The 14,189-nt window shown below is 39.3% G+C and overlaps 1 protein-coding gene across 3 annotated transcripts in view; it reads right to left on the bottom strand.

Annotated features, from left to right (window-relative positions):
- ROCK1 (Rho associated coiled-coil containing protein kinase 1) overlaps positions 1-14,189 on the bottom strand; it is a 145,628-nt gene that overhangs the window by 15,235 nt on the left and 116,204 nt on the right. For all 3 annotated transcript variants that reach the window (XM_006139046.3, XM_075920910.1, XM_075920911.1), the window contains 8 exons: positions 13,225-13,390; positions 10,901-10,994; positions 9,294-9,382; positions 8,454-8,642; positions 7,583-7,748; positions 2,766-2,836; positions 978-1,066; positions 76-154 (listed from right to left, as the gene is read on the bottom strand). In XM_006139046.3, coding sequence (XP_006139108.1) covers positions 76-154; positions 978-1,066; positions 2,766-2,836; positions 7,583-7,748; positions 8,454-8,642; positions 9,294-9,382; positions 10,901-10,994; positions 13,225-13,390 — 943 coding nt within the window. The remainder of the gene's footprint in view (positions 1-75; positions 155-977; positions 1,067-2,765; positions 2,837-7,582; positions 7,749-8,453; positions 8,643-9,293; positions 9,383-10,900; positions 10,995-13,224; positions 13,391-14,189) is intronic.

Raw genomic sequence — 14,189 nt, 5'->3', positions numbered from 1 at the left:
AAAAGATTTATTGGAAAAACTTTTATAATAAACAAATTTTACTGATTTTAAAGAAGTATTTAGGTTCCTTTTTACCTGGAATATTTTAGGGATCTCTTCAGTTTCTGCTCTATATACATCTCCTTGGGTTACAGGTCGGACATGGAATAGTTTACTGAAATTATACAAACGAGATTTGGAAAGTGCTAATAGAAAATACATAAAATCTCTTGGTTAAACTGCTCTAGACATGATTGCAGGCTCAATCTTATTATTAACTGTACTCATACACGTTATCCCACTGATATCAGGGCTGTAATCTGGCTTTAGTAATATGTTTATGCATAATTTGTTCCTTTGTACACAAGGAATACCAAAATATGTAAAATGGGACTAGGATCATTTTATTAAGTATGCATTCTTTTTGAAGACAAGAAGGGAGGTTTTAGAGCCTCAGAGTAATACTGTGAGGCCTAATTCATTAATGTTTGCAATATGATAACTATGGATGGAAGTACTAGGCCTAAATCATCATCATATCCTGTAGTTAATTTGTTTCCTTTATATTTTATCAAAACAAGACACTAGGACAGAGGCAGTCAATTTTTTGTCAAATTTCTTAATCAAGGTATAGTCAAGAGCCAGACTCCAGAGAAAACAATACAAATAATAATAATGATGATAAATATACAAAAATTTTGGGGGGTCCATTCAAAACCATCTAACAGACTGGATTTTGCTCATGGTCCATCTATTGACTACCTGTGCACTAGAAATTATCACTGAAGTCTAAATGTTGAAGATATTAGAAACAAAGTACTAGTATGTTCAGTGTATCTTGAAGCAGGACAGATAAACATGAATATTCAAAAACACAAAGGAGACTCAAAGTTGTTTCCCGTATCTTGATTCTGAGTTTTCAAATTTCTCAGTCACTGTATATAAAATGCTTTTCTACCAAATTTGTTTTACGTCAAATTAACAGTAGCTTCACTTACTCAATATCTAGTACCATGGATGGATTAGACTGGTCCTTGTCCTTTTCATCATTATAGAACAATATCTTTTTACTGCTTACAACAACATACTGAAATAAAAGGGGGAAAGGTTACACACAGTTACACACCAATAACTGGAGTTCTTCAAGATGAACTTCTGATTTACCTCACTATTAGGAGATGTGCTAGTAGTTTGACTGATTTGGTTGAAACTTCAGGAAGCAGTGATCACTAGATGTTCCAAGGCACTCCTTCCTTGCAAACTTTTGAAGGTGAGGCAATAGAAAGAGGAGTAAAATGCTTTCAACTACTTCCCACTACTTGAAGTCTAGTAAGCAGTGCTTATCCTCCCTAGAATGGCTGGATGAAGAGTCCTATTTAAATGTTGAGTAACATGGCTTCCCCAAATTGAGCATCAGATCTTGATGCCATGTCCACTAAATAGCGTTTTGAGAATGTGTTGACTCAGCTTCACTCAGCAGCTCTGCAGATCTTAATTACTGGGACAGACCTAAGATGAAACACGGAAATTGCCATAGCCTTGGTTGAATAGACCCTGAGCTCCTCTAATAGGGACTCAAGGCTGTTTAGAGCATTCCTTAACATAGCATTTTGTCAACTTGGACACCTATCAAATTGCAATCACCTGACTCTCATGATTATCCCCACAGGAAAAAGCCTAGGAGAATACTTTTTTTTTTTAACCTAATTAAATACAGTAATGTCATCTTTGTCTCTAAAGTATGTGACTTCACTTCCCCTGGAAAAGAGTGACGTTTTGGGAAAAATACTCACAGATTCAAGCTCTGATTGAAAGGGAAAACAGTTACCAGCCTATCAAGAAATTTTGGAAAGATTCAAAGGACCATTCAATTCTTATGGAGGGCCATAAAGCAGCATTGGGTAACTTAGGCTAGTGAGTGTGCTTCACAAATGGCCCTTCATCATCTCAGTGGGCTAGAAGACTGTTGAAAACAAGATGATGTCCTGTGATAGGGTAGTTTCACTAATGGGGTGCACAGACTGAATCATAGCAGCACCGTTCTGTTACAGCTATCATCAAAGTTCTTTTAAAAGGGAGAAACAGGGAACATTCTCCCATGGGTTTAGACAGAATTACACTACAGAAATGATTTACAGATGTTTCTTGACTGAAGAAAGTGACAATCCCACCAACTTGAGGTACAGTAAATATTCCAGTAAAAAAGGAACAACTGCTAAGGATGGAGCTACACTACCTGACCCAGCCCACAGAGAGAATCTTTCCCACTTATAGGCAACAGAAGGGAAGGACTGACAGCATTCTGGAGATCCAGCACTCAACATACTTCAGATGAGCAACGAAGCTGTGAAACAATGAGAATCAAACATCCAGATGCTAGATGAAATATCTTTGATGGATCTTTCTCCACTTGTGTCAAAAGATCTTGTGAAAATGATAAAAATAGATGTGTTTCCTACAATGTCTGAAGGCCACTGACATCTGGTCTACACTAGGGCAACGAGAATAATCCTGGCCTTGTCCTGCCAGATTTCATGTATTACTCCTGGTAGGTAAATAGAGTGAAATACAAGGAGGAGACTCATCTCCTTGAATTCACTAGGAATGTACTCATAGGGCATGTGTAGACTACATCCATAACAGACAGACAGACACAATGTATTTTATATATATATATATATATATATATTTCTAAATGTAAACTGTACTGTCAATATTAATGTTGATGTATGCTTAAAGAACTATTCAGGGATGGCAGGGTGGGAATGAAGGGAATCTTTTCATACCTGCTTTTTCCAGCCATGTCGTTTTATATTTCCTTTGTTTGGTATGGAAAGCCAACCCTCAATTCTTGATTCTGGTTTAAAAAACATGCAAATTAAATAGACTTTTAACATATTATAAAAAAACAAAATACTTTAACAAAGCGCACTTGCCTTCATGCGGCCATAGGCAATTACCCAAAAGATCAGCAAAGCATGAATTAAAAGAATAGCTAAATAAAACAAGGATATAAGCATTTATATTTCATGCTTCATCACAAACTAACATTTTATTTTCACACAGCTATTGCAGAAAAAATGTCAAGCTGTTTTCTAGAAGGCTAGTATCTAACACTATGTTTAAAAAAAAAAAAGTTAAAGCCAGAAAAGGATGCTTTGGTTTGAAAATTTGTTGCAGCAAAAATGGAAGATAAACACAATTTAATATTCAAATTGGCTATATGAAAATATTTAGCAGGAATATGCTGCAAATGAAACAAACCAGAGCCATAATTTACAAAATATAAAAAGAGAGTGCAGAAAAAAGCAAGCAAAGGTACGCAAGTGTCCCATTACTCACAGAAGATAAGAATAGAAGATAAATAAATAAGGAATGCAGGAAGAATCAACTAGATATAAAGAATAAGAAACAAACATTTTATTTGTTTTTCATAGGACAATTTTCTGATGAGTATTTTGATAATGTATTTTCCTACAACACATTTACTGAAAGAAAAATTCATTATTTTGAACGCTGAAAAGAACTGAGGTTTCCCATACTGACCTTAATGTTTTGTTGCTTCATTCTGGCTATCACTACAGAAAACTCTAGCTTTCTGAGGTTCTAAATCTAAACTGTTTGGGATGCAGCTTTAAAAATATGAGTAGAACTGAACAGTAATGAAACATGGTCTTGCTTTCAACTGAGTTTAAATAACAATGGATATTCATCATGGAAAATCTATATTATAATTAAGTATAGTTTTAGAAGTAGAGAACGTATCATAAAAGTACAGTAAAACTCCAATTGTCCAGCATCCAGTGGTCCGGCACTCCCAACAGTCCGGCACCTATTGGAACCCGGAAGTGCTCCGGCCAGCCGGACAATTGGGACTGCTCCGCACCGCTTCCTCAAGTCCTCTGCTGCCGCTGCTGAAACTGACCAGCTGTGGACCTGTGGAAGCGGTGCGGAGCAGAGCAGCTGGGGTGCTGCCAGATTGGTCCCGCAGCGCCGCCCCTCACCTGAGCAGCGCTGGGGGACCAACCTGGCAGCACCCCAGCTGCTCTGTCCCAGGGCTTCCCCAAGTCCACAGCTGCTGAAACTGACCAGCGGCGGACTTGGGGAAGCCCTGGGGCAGAGCAGCTGGGGTGCAGCTGGGTTGGTCCCGCAGTGCTGCCCTTCACCAATACCTGGCTCGCCCCACGCTGGGCCGTTCCCCGCCCTACCTCCCCCCCCACCCCGTCACAGCCCCCCCCCCCCGCCAGAGTACCTCCTGATACTCCGGCATATCCAATAATCCGACACCCCCTGGGTCCCAACGGTGCCGGATTATCGGAAGTCTGCTGTAACATCTAGGAACAAAGTGGATCCCTGGGTAGTGAAGTGTGGCAACAATGGTCACTAGCACTTCTATAAAGAGTGAGGGGTAGCTGAAAGACCAATGACAGTGCTTTATACTGATTGTCTATAGAAGCCAGTGTAAACCTCAGAAACACTTGATGGTGTGGCCTGACTGGAACATATAGAAGGCAATATTTTCCTTCTTTCGGGCATTTGTTGAGTGCTTTACATAATGACCTAAAAATTGTCATACTGGATCAAACCAATTGTTCATCTAGCCCAGTAGCCTATCTTCTGAAGTCAAATGCTTCAAAGAGAATGAATGGAACATGGCAATTATCAAGTTTCCTAGGGTATATCTACACTTGCACCCTCTTTCGAGAGAGGGATGCAAATGAAGACAGTTGAAATTTCAAATGAAGCTGGGATTTAAATATCCCGCGCTTCATTTGCATATTCACGTTATGGCGCTATTTCGAAATGGCATTTTGAAATAACAGACGCTGTTAAGACACAGTTACTTGGAGAGAAAACCCTTCTCTCAAAATAACTGGTAAACCTCATTGTATGAGGAATAAGGGTTATTTTGAAAGAAGGGTTTTCTCTCGAAATAACCGCGTCTTAACAGCAGCTGTTATTTCGAAATAGCGCCATAACACGAATATGCAAATGAAGCACAGGATATTTAAACCCCGGCTTCATTTGCAATTTCAAATGTCTTCATATGCACCCCTTTCTCGGAAGAGGATGCAAGTGTAGACATACCCTTAGTCTCAGTATCCGGCATTCTGAGGGAAGGAACATCCAGAGAATGGGGCTGCATAGTTGACCATCTTGACTAGCAGCCACTGATGGACCTATGCTCCATGAACTTATCTAATTCTTTTTTTTAAGCACAGTTATAGTTTCATCCTTCACAATCCTTTTGTATTCAGTACTGCCATAATTTTGTCCTTGTGATTTTATCAACATAAGAAGGGCTATGACTCCACTTTGTGGGGAACCTCCTTGGTTTGGAGTAGATGAAACACAAGTAAGTACATGGTTATAGCTAACTGTTGAGTATTTTTGGTAGTTTTGGACTGGATATAATTAGAACTCAACAGATGAAGGACATACTTCCTAGACAACACAAGATTTCTAAGATATTAACCAATTAGGGGAGAAAATTATGATTTCAAATGGTAAGAGCTCAGAAATTGTGTAGGCAGGTTCAACAGAGGTTCTTTTCATATAGTAGATATTGCTGAACAAAAGGCTTGATGTCATTTAGTAACATTTGGAAAGCTACCAGCTGAAGATCTCTGATCCCTTTTCAATAGCTTAGTAAATAACATTAAAAATGTCATCAAGGAATAAAAGTTCCTTGGAACAGACTTGGATATTACTGACAGTTTGGTAACAACAAGAGACTTCCTAGAGTTTGAAAACAAGGAGAGACGTGTTCCTACATGAATATAATGACTGTAGGAGTCACCAACAGCAAATGTGAGAGAGGTATAACATCAAATATACCAACAGCTCAAAAATGTTCTGGAACAAATACAGCACACACATACCATTTGGGTTTTCAAAAATCTTACTATTTTACAGTTTGAATTGTGCATGGTACAACAATCGTGATAATTCTGACATTCTAATAACTGACTAAAAACACTTGGGAAAGGTATATAATTTAAAATCAACATTTAAAGTAAAAAAAAAAAAAAACACCCATATACACACAAAAATTAACTAAGACAAGACGACACCAATGCAGACAAAGGTAGGGAGGCTACTATCTAAAAATATTCACTAGCGATTGTTACATACCTGAAATTCAAGATTTCAACCATTTTAAGATTTGGAAAAACTGAAGGTCTACAGAAAATGCATCAATAGGAAAAGAGACATGCCTAAAATGTTTTCTTTTACATTACTCATCCACTGAGGTTGTATGGTCATGTGTAAACAAAGAACCATTCTTCCTCCTGTCTATAATGCTATTGATGACATTGTCCAACCCTTATTTACAGATATTTAGATGTATTTTGATACTTTGCACTCAGATTTTAAAGTCACATGATAAACATAATTATTACTAATTTGATGAGGAAAATTACACCACAGTATATAGAAAATAATCTAGATAACTTTGCCCTATGGGCAGTTTAAAGCACAGCATATTATTACTGAATGCTGTTCTGTGTCTAAAACAGATCTTGTATGTTGGCATAATAGAGATCTGGTTATTCTGTTCTAGTACCAGAAAAAGTAATTAGTGTCTACAACAATGATTCTCAAACTGCAGTCTAAACTACACATTCGTGGTCTGCAGAGAGATGGTTAGTTCATCTGCTGAATCACAATATTTAGAAAATATGTATTAAATATTTTCCTAACATTACCTTTTCAGAGAATTTTTTTGTCATTGCCACAGTGATGCTACGTAAACTAGAGGGAGGTGGTCCATAAAGAAGTGTTGCATTACAATATGGTCTGCATTTTGAAAAGATTTGAGATTCCTCATTTACAACACATATTCCATCGATTATAGTCACACAGTGTAGCAACAATAATGACAACTGTACGACTTGTCTCTTTCACTGAATGGAAGTGATGGCTCTAACTGGGGAGGACTGATTTCAGATGGAATGAAGGCATAACTGTCCCGTATTCATAGCTAGCAAAACTATGAAATCACTAGTTAGTCCCTGCCACCAGCCTCCCAGAATGCTCCTCCTGCCTGCAGCTAGCTTTCCTCTCCAGCCCCACTGCCACTGGGCTCCAGCCTGAAGGGCTTGGACTCCAACCTGTGGGGGCACCCAGGAGACAGAGTTCATCAGCTGTAGCAGCCCCGCTTCTCTGCCGCCCAACCAGGAATCCCCGGAGATGGGGCTTGTCAGCTGCTCTGCTTCTGCCACACTCGACTGGGGATCCCCAGGGACAGGGTTCACTTGTCCCACCTGGACAGGATTCTGCAGGGACAGGGCTTGCCGGCTGCCCCACTTCTGCTGCTGGCTGCCCTGCTGCTGTCACACCCGGGACTCCTCTGGGACAGGTGCTGGGGTTCTCTGATCCCGCAACATCTGCCAGACCAGAGTTCCGAATTTCAGAGGTTCAATTTGTATTTTTTTTTCCCCCATTCAGGACTTCAACTAACTAATAAATACAATAGTTAAAATAATGAACAGGGGATGCAGAAAGGGTAAGAGAAAAGTCATTTTAAAAGGTGATTATTTGTAACACTAAGTGTATGCATCTACAAAAGACAAATTGCCTAAATGCATAATTCTCTTACCTGTAAGGTTTCCATCAGTTTCATCTGACTGGAGGCTAGCAACACTGGCAGAGTCCATTCCTTGCTGAAGGTCCAAAATTTTACTACGCAATTGTTCTATATCACTCTCTTTACTATCCAATTGCATCTGAAGCTCATTCCTATATGTTGACTCTTCCACTAGTTGCTGTATTTACATATACACCATAAGTATACGGTCCAAAGAGAATATGGAAACAAAATAATAATGAATTATGATGGATTGCAATACTTCAGTAAATCTACAAATCTGGTAACATTACTATTCATAATCTTTTACTATTGTATGACTATAATAGAATTCTCTGAAGTGGTTTGGGCTTTTGTTTGAAACTAAAATAACTAACTAAGCAATCAGTCCAGTTATTAAGGACTCATGAGAATACATTACATTAAGAAATATTTTGATTGTCATTAACATTTTTCTTAAAATATCAAGTATTAATCAAACCATTTAAAAACTAAATTAGAGCAAGAATAAATTTCTTTAATTTGTAATAAAGCAAGTTAAAGATCAGGTAAGGGAATTTTTATACCAGCAAACACCTCTTTGTACCCATAAACTACTGTAAATTGGCTTGCAAAAAATAGACCATATTATCTAGGACATTTTTTTCCACTGTTCAACCAGTCAACTGCATAGTATCAGATTTGTTCCCAGGTAATTGTTAAAATGAAATGGGTCTATCAAGTAGATTCTACTGTATTGGAAAAATATAGTCACAGTGTTTTGGACAGAAAAAAAATGTGCCTTTAGTACATGCAACTATATCATAACAGTTACTTTTATGTCTGTACTTTCTTTCCCTTTGGATTGGATCACAGACTATCATGAAAAAGGAAAAGGTTTTACCGCTTGCATTTCATTGAGCTCCTTCTGGTATTTCACTACCATCTGATTGTATTTCTCTTTTTCTTGATTAAGCTCCAATTGTAGCTTTCGATTTTCCTTTTCTTTTTTCCTCAAATCTTGCATGTTAGCTTTCTTTCTGTCTATTTTAAAATCTTTCCGATTCATTATCTCAGCCAATTTGTTCACAGCCTGCACAAAGTAAATGAATTAAGAGAAATGCTATTGTAAAGAATATAAAAGTTCCTCTTGGTACAGAATCACAATGTCAGAGAGAAAAAGATCACTTGGATTACAGAAATCCACATTATATTTCAGCATGCTATCATATAGAATTCTCTGGCTTTCTCTCCCCTTCTTACTGTAGCTGTCAAACTGCTAAAATACACACATTTCGGTAATACAAAAGAAATAAGAGAAAAGAAAAATATAACATTTCAATTTTGATTTTTTTTTTAATGACCGGAGTCGCTTAAAAAGGTGTGGATTTTCCAGAACATAATTAGAGAAGTGAATGCATGGACTACAAAAAAAAAAAAAACTCCTATGAACATGTTGCTTCTGTGGGTCTGATCCTGTAAACTCTCAACATTCTTTAATCAAGTACCATATTTACACAATTACGACCTATGATTTTAGCTTTAAATTACATCAATAGAAATTTAAGAATTGCACAGAGGTATTAATACAAATTTCATCTAGCTATAGGCTGAGAAGTAATTACACGAAGACACAAAGAGCTGGGAGGACTGATTTCAGATGGAATGAAAGTTTAAATTTGAAAACTTCTGGTATATCACAATGAAGTCGAAGTGCTCAGATAAAATGCTTTAAAATTAATACCTGTGTTTTAAGAGTTCTTTCAGTGTGAAGATTCTTCTCATAATGGATTTTAATACTGTTGATTTCCTCTTCTTTCTTCAATCTAAATTCTGTCCAAAAATAACATTACTTTTCTCAGATATTCATTTTATGACAAGAAAATCATTTTTAAAGTTAATTCATTTCTCCACAGTATGTGGGTCCCCCCCCCCCCCATCTTACTGTTCTTTGACTTTGCATACAAACACAGACATTTTGTAACCATAAAACCCACATATTTAATGATATAAAGTAATGGAAATTTAGAACCTCAAAAGGTGATCTATTCCAGTCTCCAGCTCTGATGCAGGACCAAACATATTAGAATATCCCTGATACGTATTTATCTACACTATTCTTAAAAAACTCCAGTGATGGACATTCCACAAACTTCCCTGGAAGCCTACTACCCATTAGATGGAATGTTTTTTTCCTAATATCCAACTTCAACCTTGCGGCAGATTTAGCCCATGAGCGCCACAAACATAATTTGAAAAAAAATGTTACCATTGTTCCCCACATCCAGTCATTTTTGTTGCTCTCCTTTGGACTCTCCAAGTTTTCCAATGCTGAAATGTGATGCCCAGAACTAGACACAAAACTCCAACTGATGTCTCACTGATGCTAAGGTAGAACAAAATGATTTCCTCCTGGAATTTATTTCTGACACTCCTATGATTTACCCCAGGAACAATATTAAGTCTCTCAAAACTGAATTACATAGCGGGTTAATATTCAGTTTTCCTTCTTAAGGGCAGTACTTTATACTTATCTTTACTTAATTTTATCTTGATCTCAGACCAATTCAGTACTGGCATTTTTTTTTATAAACAATCCCAAAAAAGAGAACAATCAAAGGACCTCATAAATATTGTTTCTAGCACTTGGAAGTTCATATTTTGTTTTGATTTTTGCAATTTTTATGAGATTTTTACAAAAGAAAGGTTTAAAAGTTTTGCCAAAACAAAAACTCAAATGCAGCCTTAATTATGCGGTCATGAACATCGCTGGCATAACATTAAATATTCATACTAAAATTTTCAAAACTCCATTAATATTTAAGTGCCATCATGAAGATTAGAATATGGAATATAAAAAAATGTTTATTTCCAATCTGTGTTCTATATTCTATATCGTGTTGAACATATTCAGATATACAATTAAGCTAAAAGCACAAAGCTTGTATTACGTATACTTTGTACTCATAATCTGTTCTTTATAGGAGAGGGTGGGATTTGCAATCTTGGTGTACAAATGAAATGTGGCGGAGGATTTGGCCTACAAACCAGCAGGTCCAGGCAAGTCTTTTCATTAGCTCATAGCTCCCCATACCCTTTTCTCATCCTCATAACAATACAAGCTCCCTCAATAGGTGTTTCCACTTGAAATCCCTAAGTAGAAGAAAGGGGACCACCGGGTACCCCATCACATGAGAGGGAGGAAATTATAATTTTATGCTGACAGGGCAGAAAGATTTTAAGGCCCTTAATACTGAAGGACAAAACTGTTATACTGATTTTCAAGTCGCAACAGCAAACATGATTCTCTATATCATCATAACATCACTGAAAACTCAAAACATAGCATACCTTCTTCCTGTTTTTTATTTTTGTCAACGAGCTCTGCATTTTCTTTTGTTAGAAACTCAACATCATTGGTTAATGCATTATTTGTTTCTTCCAGCTACATGAAAACAAACACATTTTAAAACAAAGCATTTGCTATTCATATTCAAAACTGCATTTATTCTTTAAAATATTCTTAAATCAATAATGCTATTCCACATAGAATCACCATTCTTAGATTGCATACTAACTCAACTGTTCATGCTTCATAACTGTACATAAAGTTAGATACAGGTTGAACCTCTATGGTCTGGGACTCTTTGGTCTAGGAACAAGCATGGTCTGGCAGGACCACAGGCATTTCTGAATCAGAGAGCCCCAGCAATAGAAGGTTTCAGAAGCAGGGAGCAAAGCAGGCTGACAGGGCCAGTGGGGCAGCACAGCTCAGGGGGCAACAGAGCCTACAGGATTACACAGTCCGTAGGGCCGCTGAAGCCCATGGGGCAGCACAGTCTGCAGGACTGACGGGGCAGCAGAGTCCGCACATCCAGCAGGGCCACCTGAAGCTACAGGGCTGCAGAACTGGGGGAGGGAGGATTTGCCAGTAGCCATGGGGCTATGTAGCCAGCATGGCTGCCAGAACTGGGAGCAACAGAACCTTCATCCTCGGGGAGAGGATCCCAGTGGGGAGGCTGGTGCCCTCCCACTCTCTGACCTCCCATGGGTCTGGCAAACTCCCTTGTCTGGGACCGATCAGGTCCCAAGGTTGCCAGATCAGGGAGGTACAACTTTGTATTTTCTTTCTGATCCCCTTTTCTTTCACAAAAAAGACATTGAATATACAACTATATCTGAGAAAAGGACTAGGTCTCCTTTTATGATCCATGAACTGTTGAACACACTTTCAGAAGGCAATAAACAATAATCAACATAATTTAAGGAATTAAGCAGAACTGCAGTGTACTTGGTGCAGCAGCTTTCACTACATTTTAAGGAACTTCTGTGTAAACAATAAACATATAACTAGCCACAACTAAATAGAGAGGATATAGCTATAGAATTTAATATCACTCTCAGTCCATGAATTTTACATTTGGGTAGTGTTATATATCTTGGAAAAGAGACAGAGATATGGTTAAAAAGAAATGATTTGTATTTTGCCATGAGTGCAGGTGACTGGACTTGATGACCTTGAGAGGTCCCTTCCAATTCTATGATTCTGTGAAACAGTGCACACAGGATTTATGAATAAACTGTAAGGGAAAATTAAGGTAGGACCCTCTAGTCCAGCAACTAGAGAACAGACGTTCCTGGACCAGAGCCCAGGAACATAGAGGTCTGGTAGTAGGACAGGAGTGTAGCAAGGGAGGCTGGTGACTCAGTGGGGACTTCTGGCCCCAGTAGTAGGGCCAGCACCGGCTGTGTATTTCCAGCCATAGCAAGGGAGCTCTGTGGTGGCAACCATGGAGCTCTAGCCCCAGACATGGAGCTCCAGTCCCAGCAGCAGCAGAGCTGGTGGCAGCTTTTGGGCAGATGGCAGGAGGGCTAGAGGCCCCGCTTTCATCATTCAGTATTGATCAGATCCTGAGGGTGCCGGACCAGGTAGATCCAACCTGTATTATTTGCCTATATTAGCTCCCAATCAGTATCACTTTGCTGGATGCCATACAACACATGCTAAGAAGAATACAGTTGTGTTCAGTAAGCAAGTTTTCCTTGAAATCTACAGAAATATATTGAATGACTGTGTTAGAAAAACAACAGTATCTGAAGTTGACAACTTATGGGTTGGAAGTTTGTACTTAAGAATCCACCTTGATGCAGTCATTTAAAATAGTCCCTTATGAAAATGGGGCATTCTGTAAAGTTAAAGGTTATTTCATATGGCTACAGCACATGGAACACGTATGCAGTAATGTCAAATAATTTAGTATAAGGATGTAAAGTGCATAATACCATGCAAGAAAAATACCACATTTTAGTTTGCTTAACATTCTACTGGAGGCTTATGTTAGGCAGTACACATATGCAGGAAGCTGCAGTGAAAGAACAGTTTAAAAAGAAGAGGTTGGGCCTCTATAAACTGGATTTCCCTCATCTGGAAACATCCCTATTCTGCATCTGTAGTAATCTGGGGTTGGAGCACTCATGGGGAAAAGCTAGGGGCCCGGCACTCAGCAATTCTTCCCTCGCTTCTCCCAGAGTTTCCAGAGCATCGCAAATAGCATTCAAGCTCAGAGAGGACTGGGGAGAAGTGAGGGCTATGAGGGGGCACTTTTAGATAATTGTTTGCATTTTTTAAAAAACAACAAAACCACTTCTTACAGGTTTAAATAGTAACAACTTACCCGGCTTATAATGTTGTCCTTATCTGTAGTTTCTTGTCTATTTCTTGACGCTGCTTTCTTGCTTTCCTGAGTCAGTTCAAAATACTGTTCTTCCAGGATACCTCGGGCCAACTGCTCTGACTCAGCTTTGGTTTCAGCCAGATCCAACTGTGTAGCAAGAGTTTCTCTGTAACAGAATTTTAAGATCTTATGTTTCCTATGGAAAATATTTAACATTTGCAGGGAAAACAAACGCTTAATAGTTTTACAGAGATTCCACATGTGAGATGTGTTCATTGAACAGAGGCATACAATATCTCTCCCAAGAGCTAGAAGCCCACTAGATAATCACTGCGAAATATATGTATGCATGGTATGCTAATAAATTATGTTGTTAACGTCTTCAGCAGGTCACCAGGACTTGACATACAATGAAGGTGTTCATTTCAGGCAGGAGGAAACTACAGTAAATGTCCAATAATCCGGCACCTTTAGGACCCAGGGGGTGCCGGATTATCAGATATGCCGGACCATCGGAAGGGGGGGCTATGAGGGGTCTGGAGTGAGGGGGGGGGATGCCACTCCAGACCCCTCATAGCCCACCCCTTCCAGTAGTCCGGCTCTGCCCCAGGCGTCCCTGATTCAGCCGCTGCTGGTCAGTTTCAGCAGCGGCTGAATCGGGACGCCTGCAGCAGAGCAGCTGGAGTGCTGCCGGGTTGGTCAGGTAGCACCGACCCTTGGCGCAGCGAGACCAACCCGGCAGCACCCCAGCTGCTCTTGGGGACACCTAGGGCAGAGCAGCTGGGGTGCTGCCGGGTTGGTCCCGCAGCGCCGCTCCTCGGCGCTACTGAACCAACCCAGCAGCACCCCAGCTGCTCAGCCCTAGGTGTCTCCAAGTCAGCCGCTGCTGATACTGATCAGGGGCTGATTCCAGGAAGCCCGAGGCAGAGATGCTCTGCCCCGGGCTTCCTGGAGTCAGCCGCTGG

The sequence above is a fragment of the Pelodiscus sinensis genome, chromosome 2 (genome assembly GCF_049634645.1).
Source record: "Pelodiscus sinensis isolate JC-2024 chromosome 2, ASM4963464v1, whole genome shotgun sequence".
Classification (NCBI taxonomy): Eukaryota; Metazoa; Chordata; order Testudines; family Trionychidae; genus Pelodiscus; species Pelodiscus sinensis.
The sequence above is the reverse complement of the archived record's forward strand: the minus strand, read 5'-3'. Positions and strand labels throughout refer to the sequence as shown.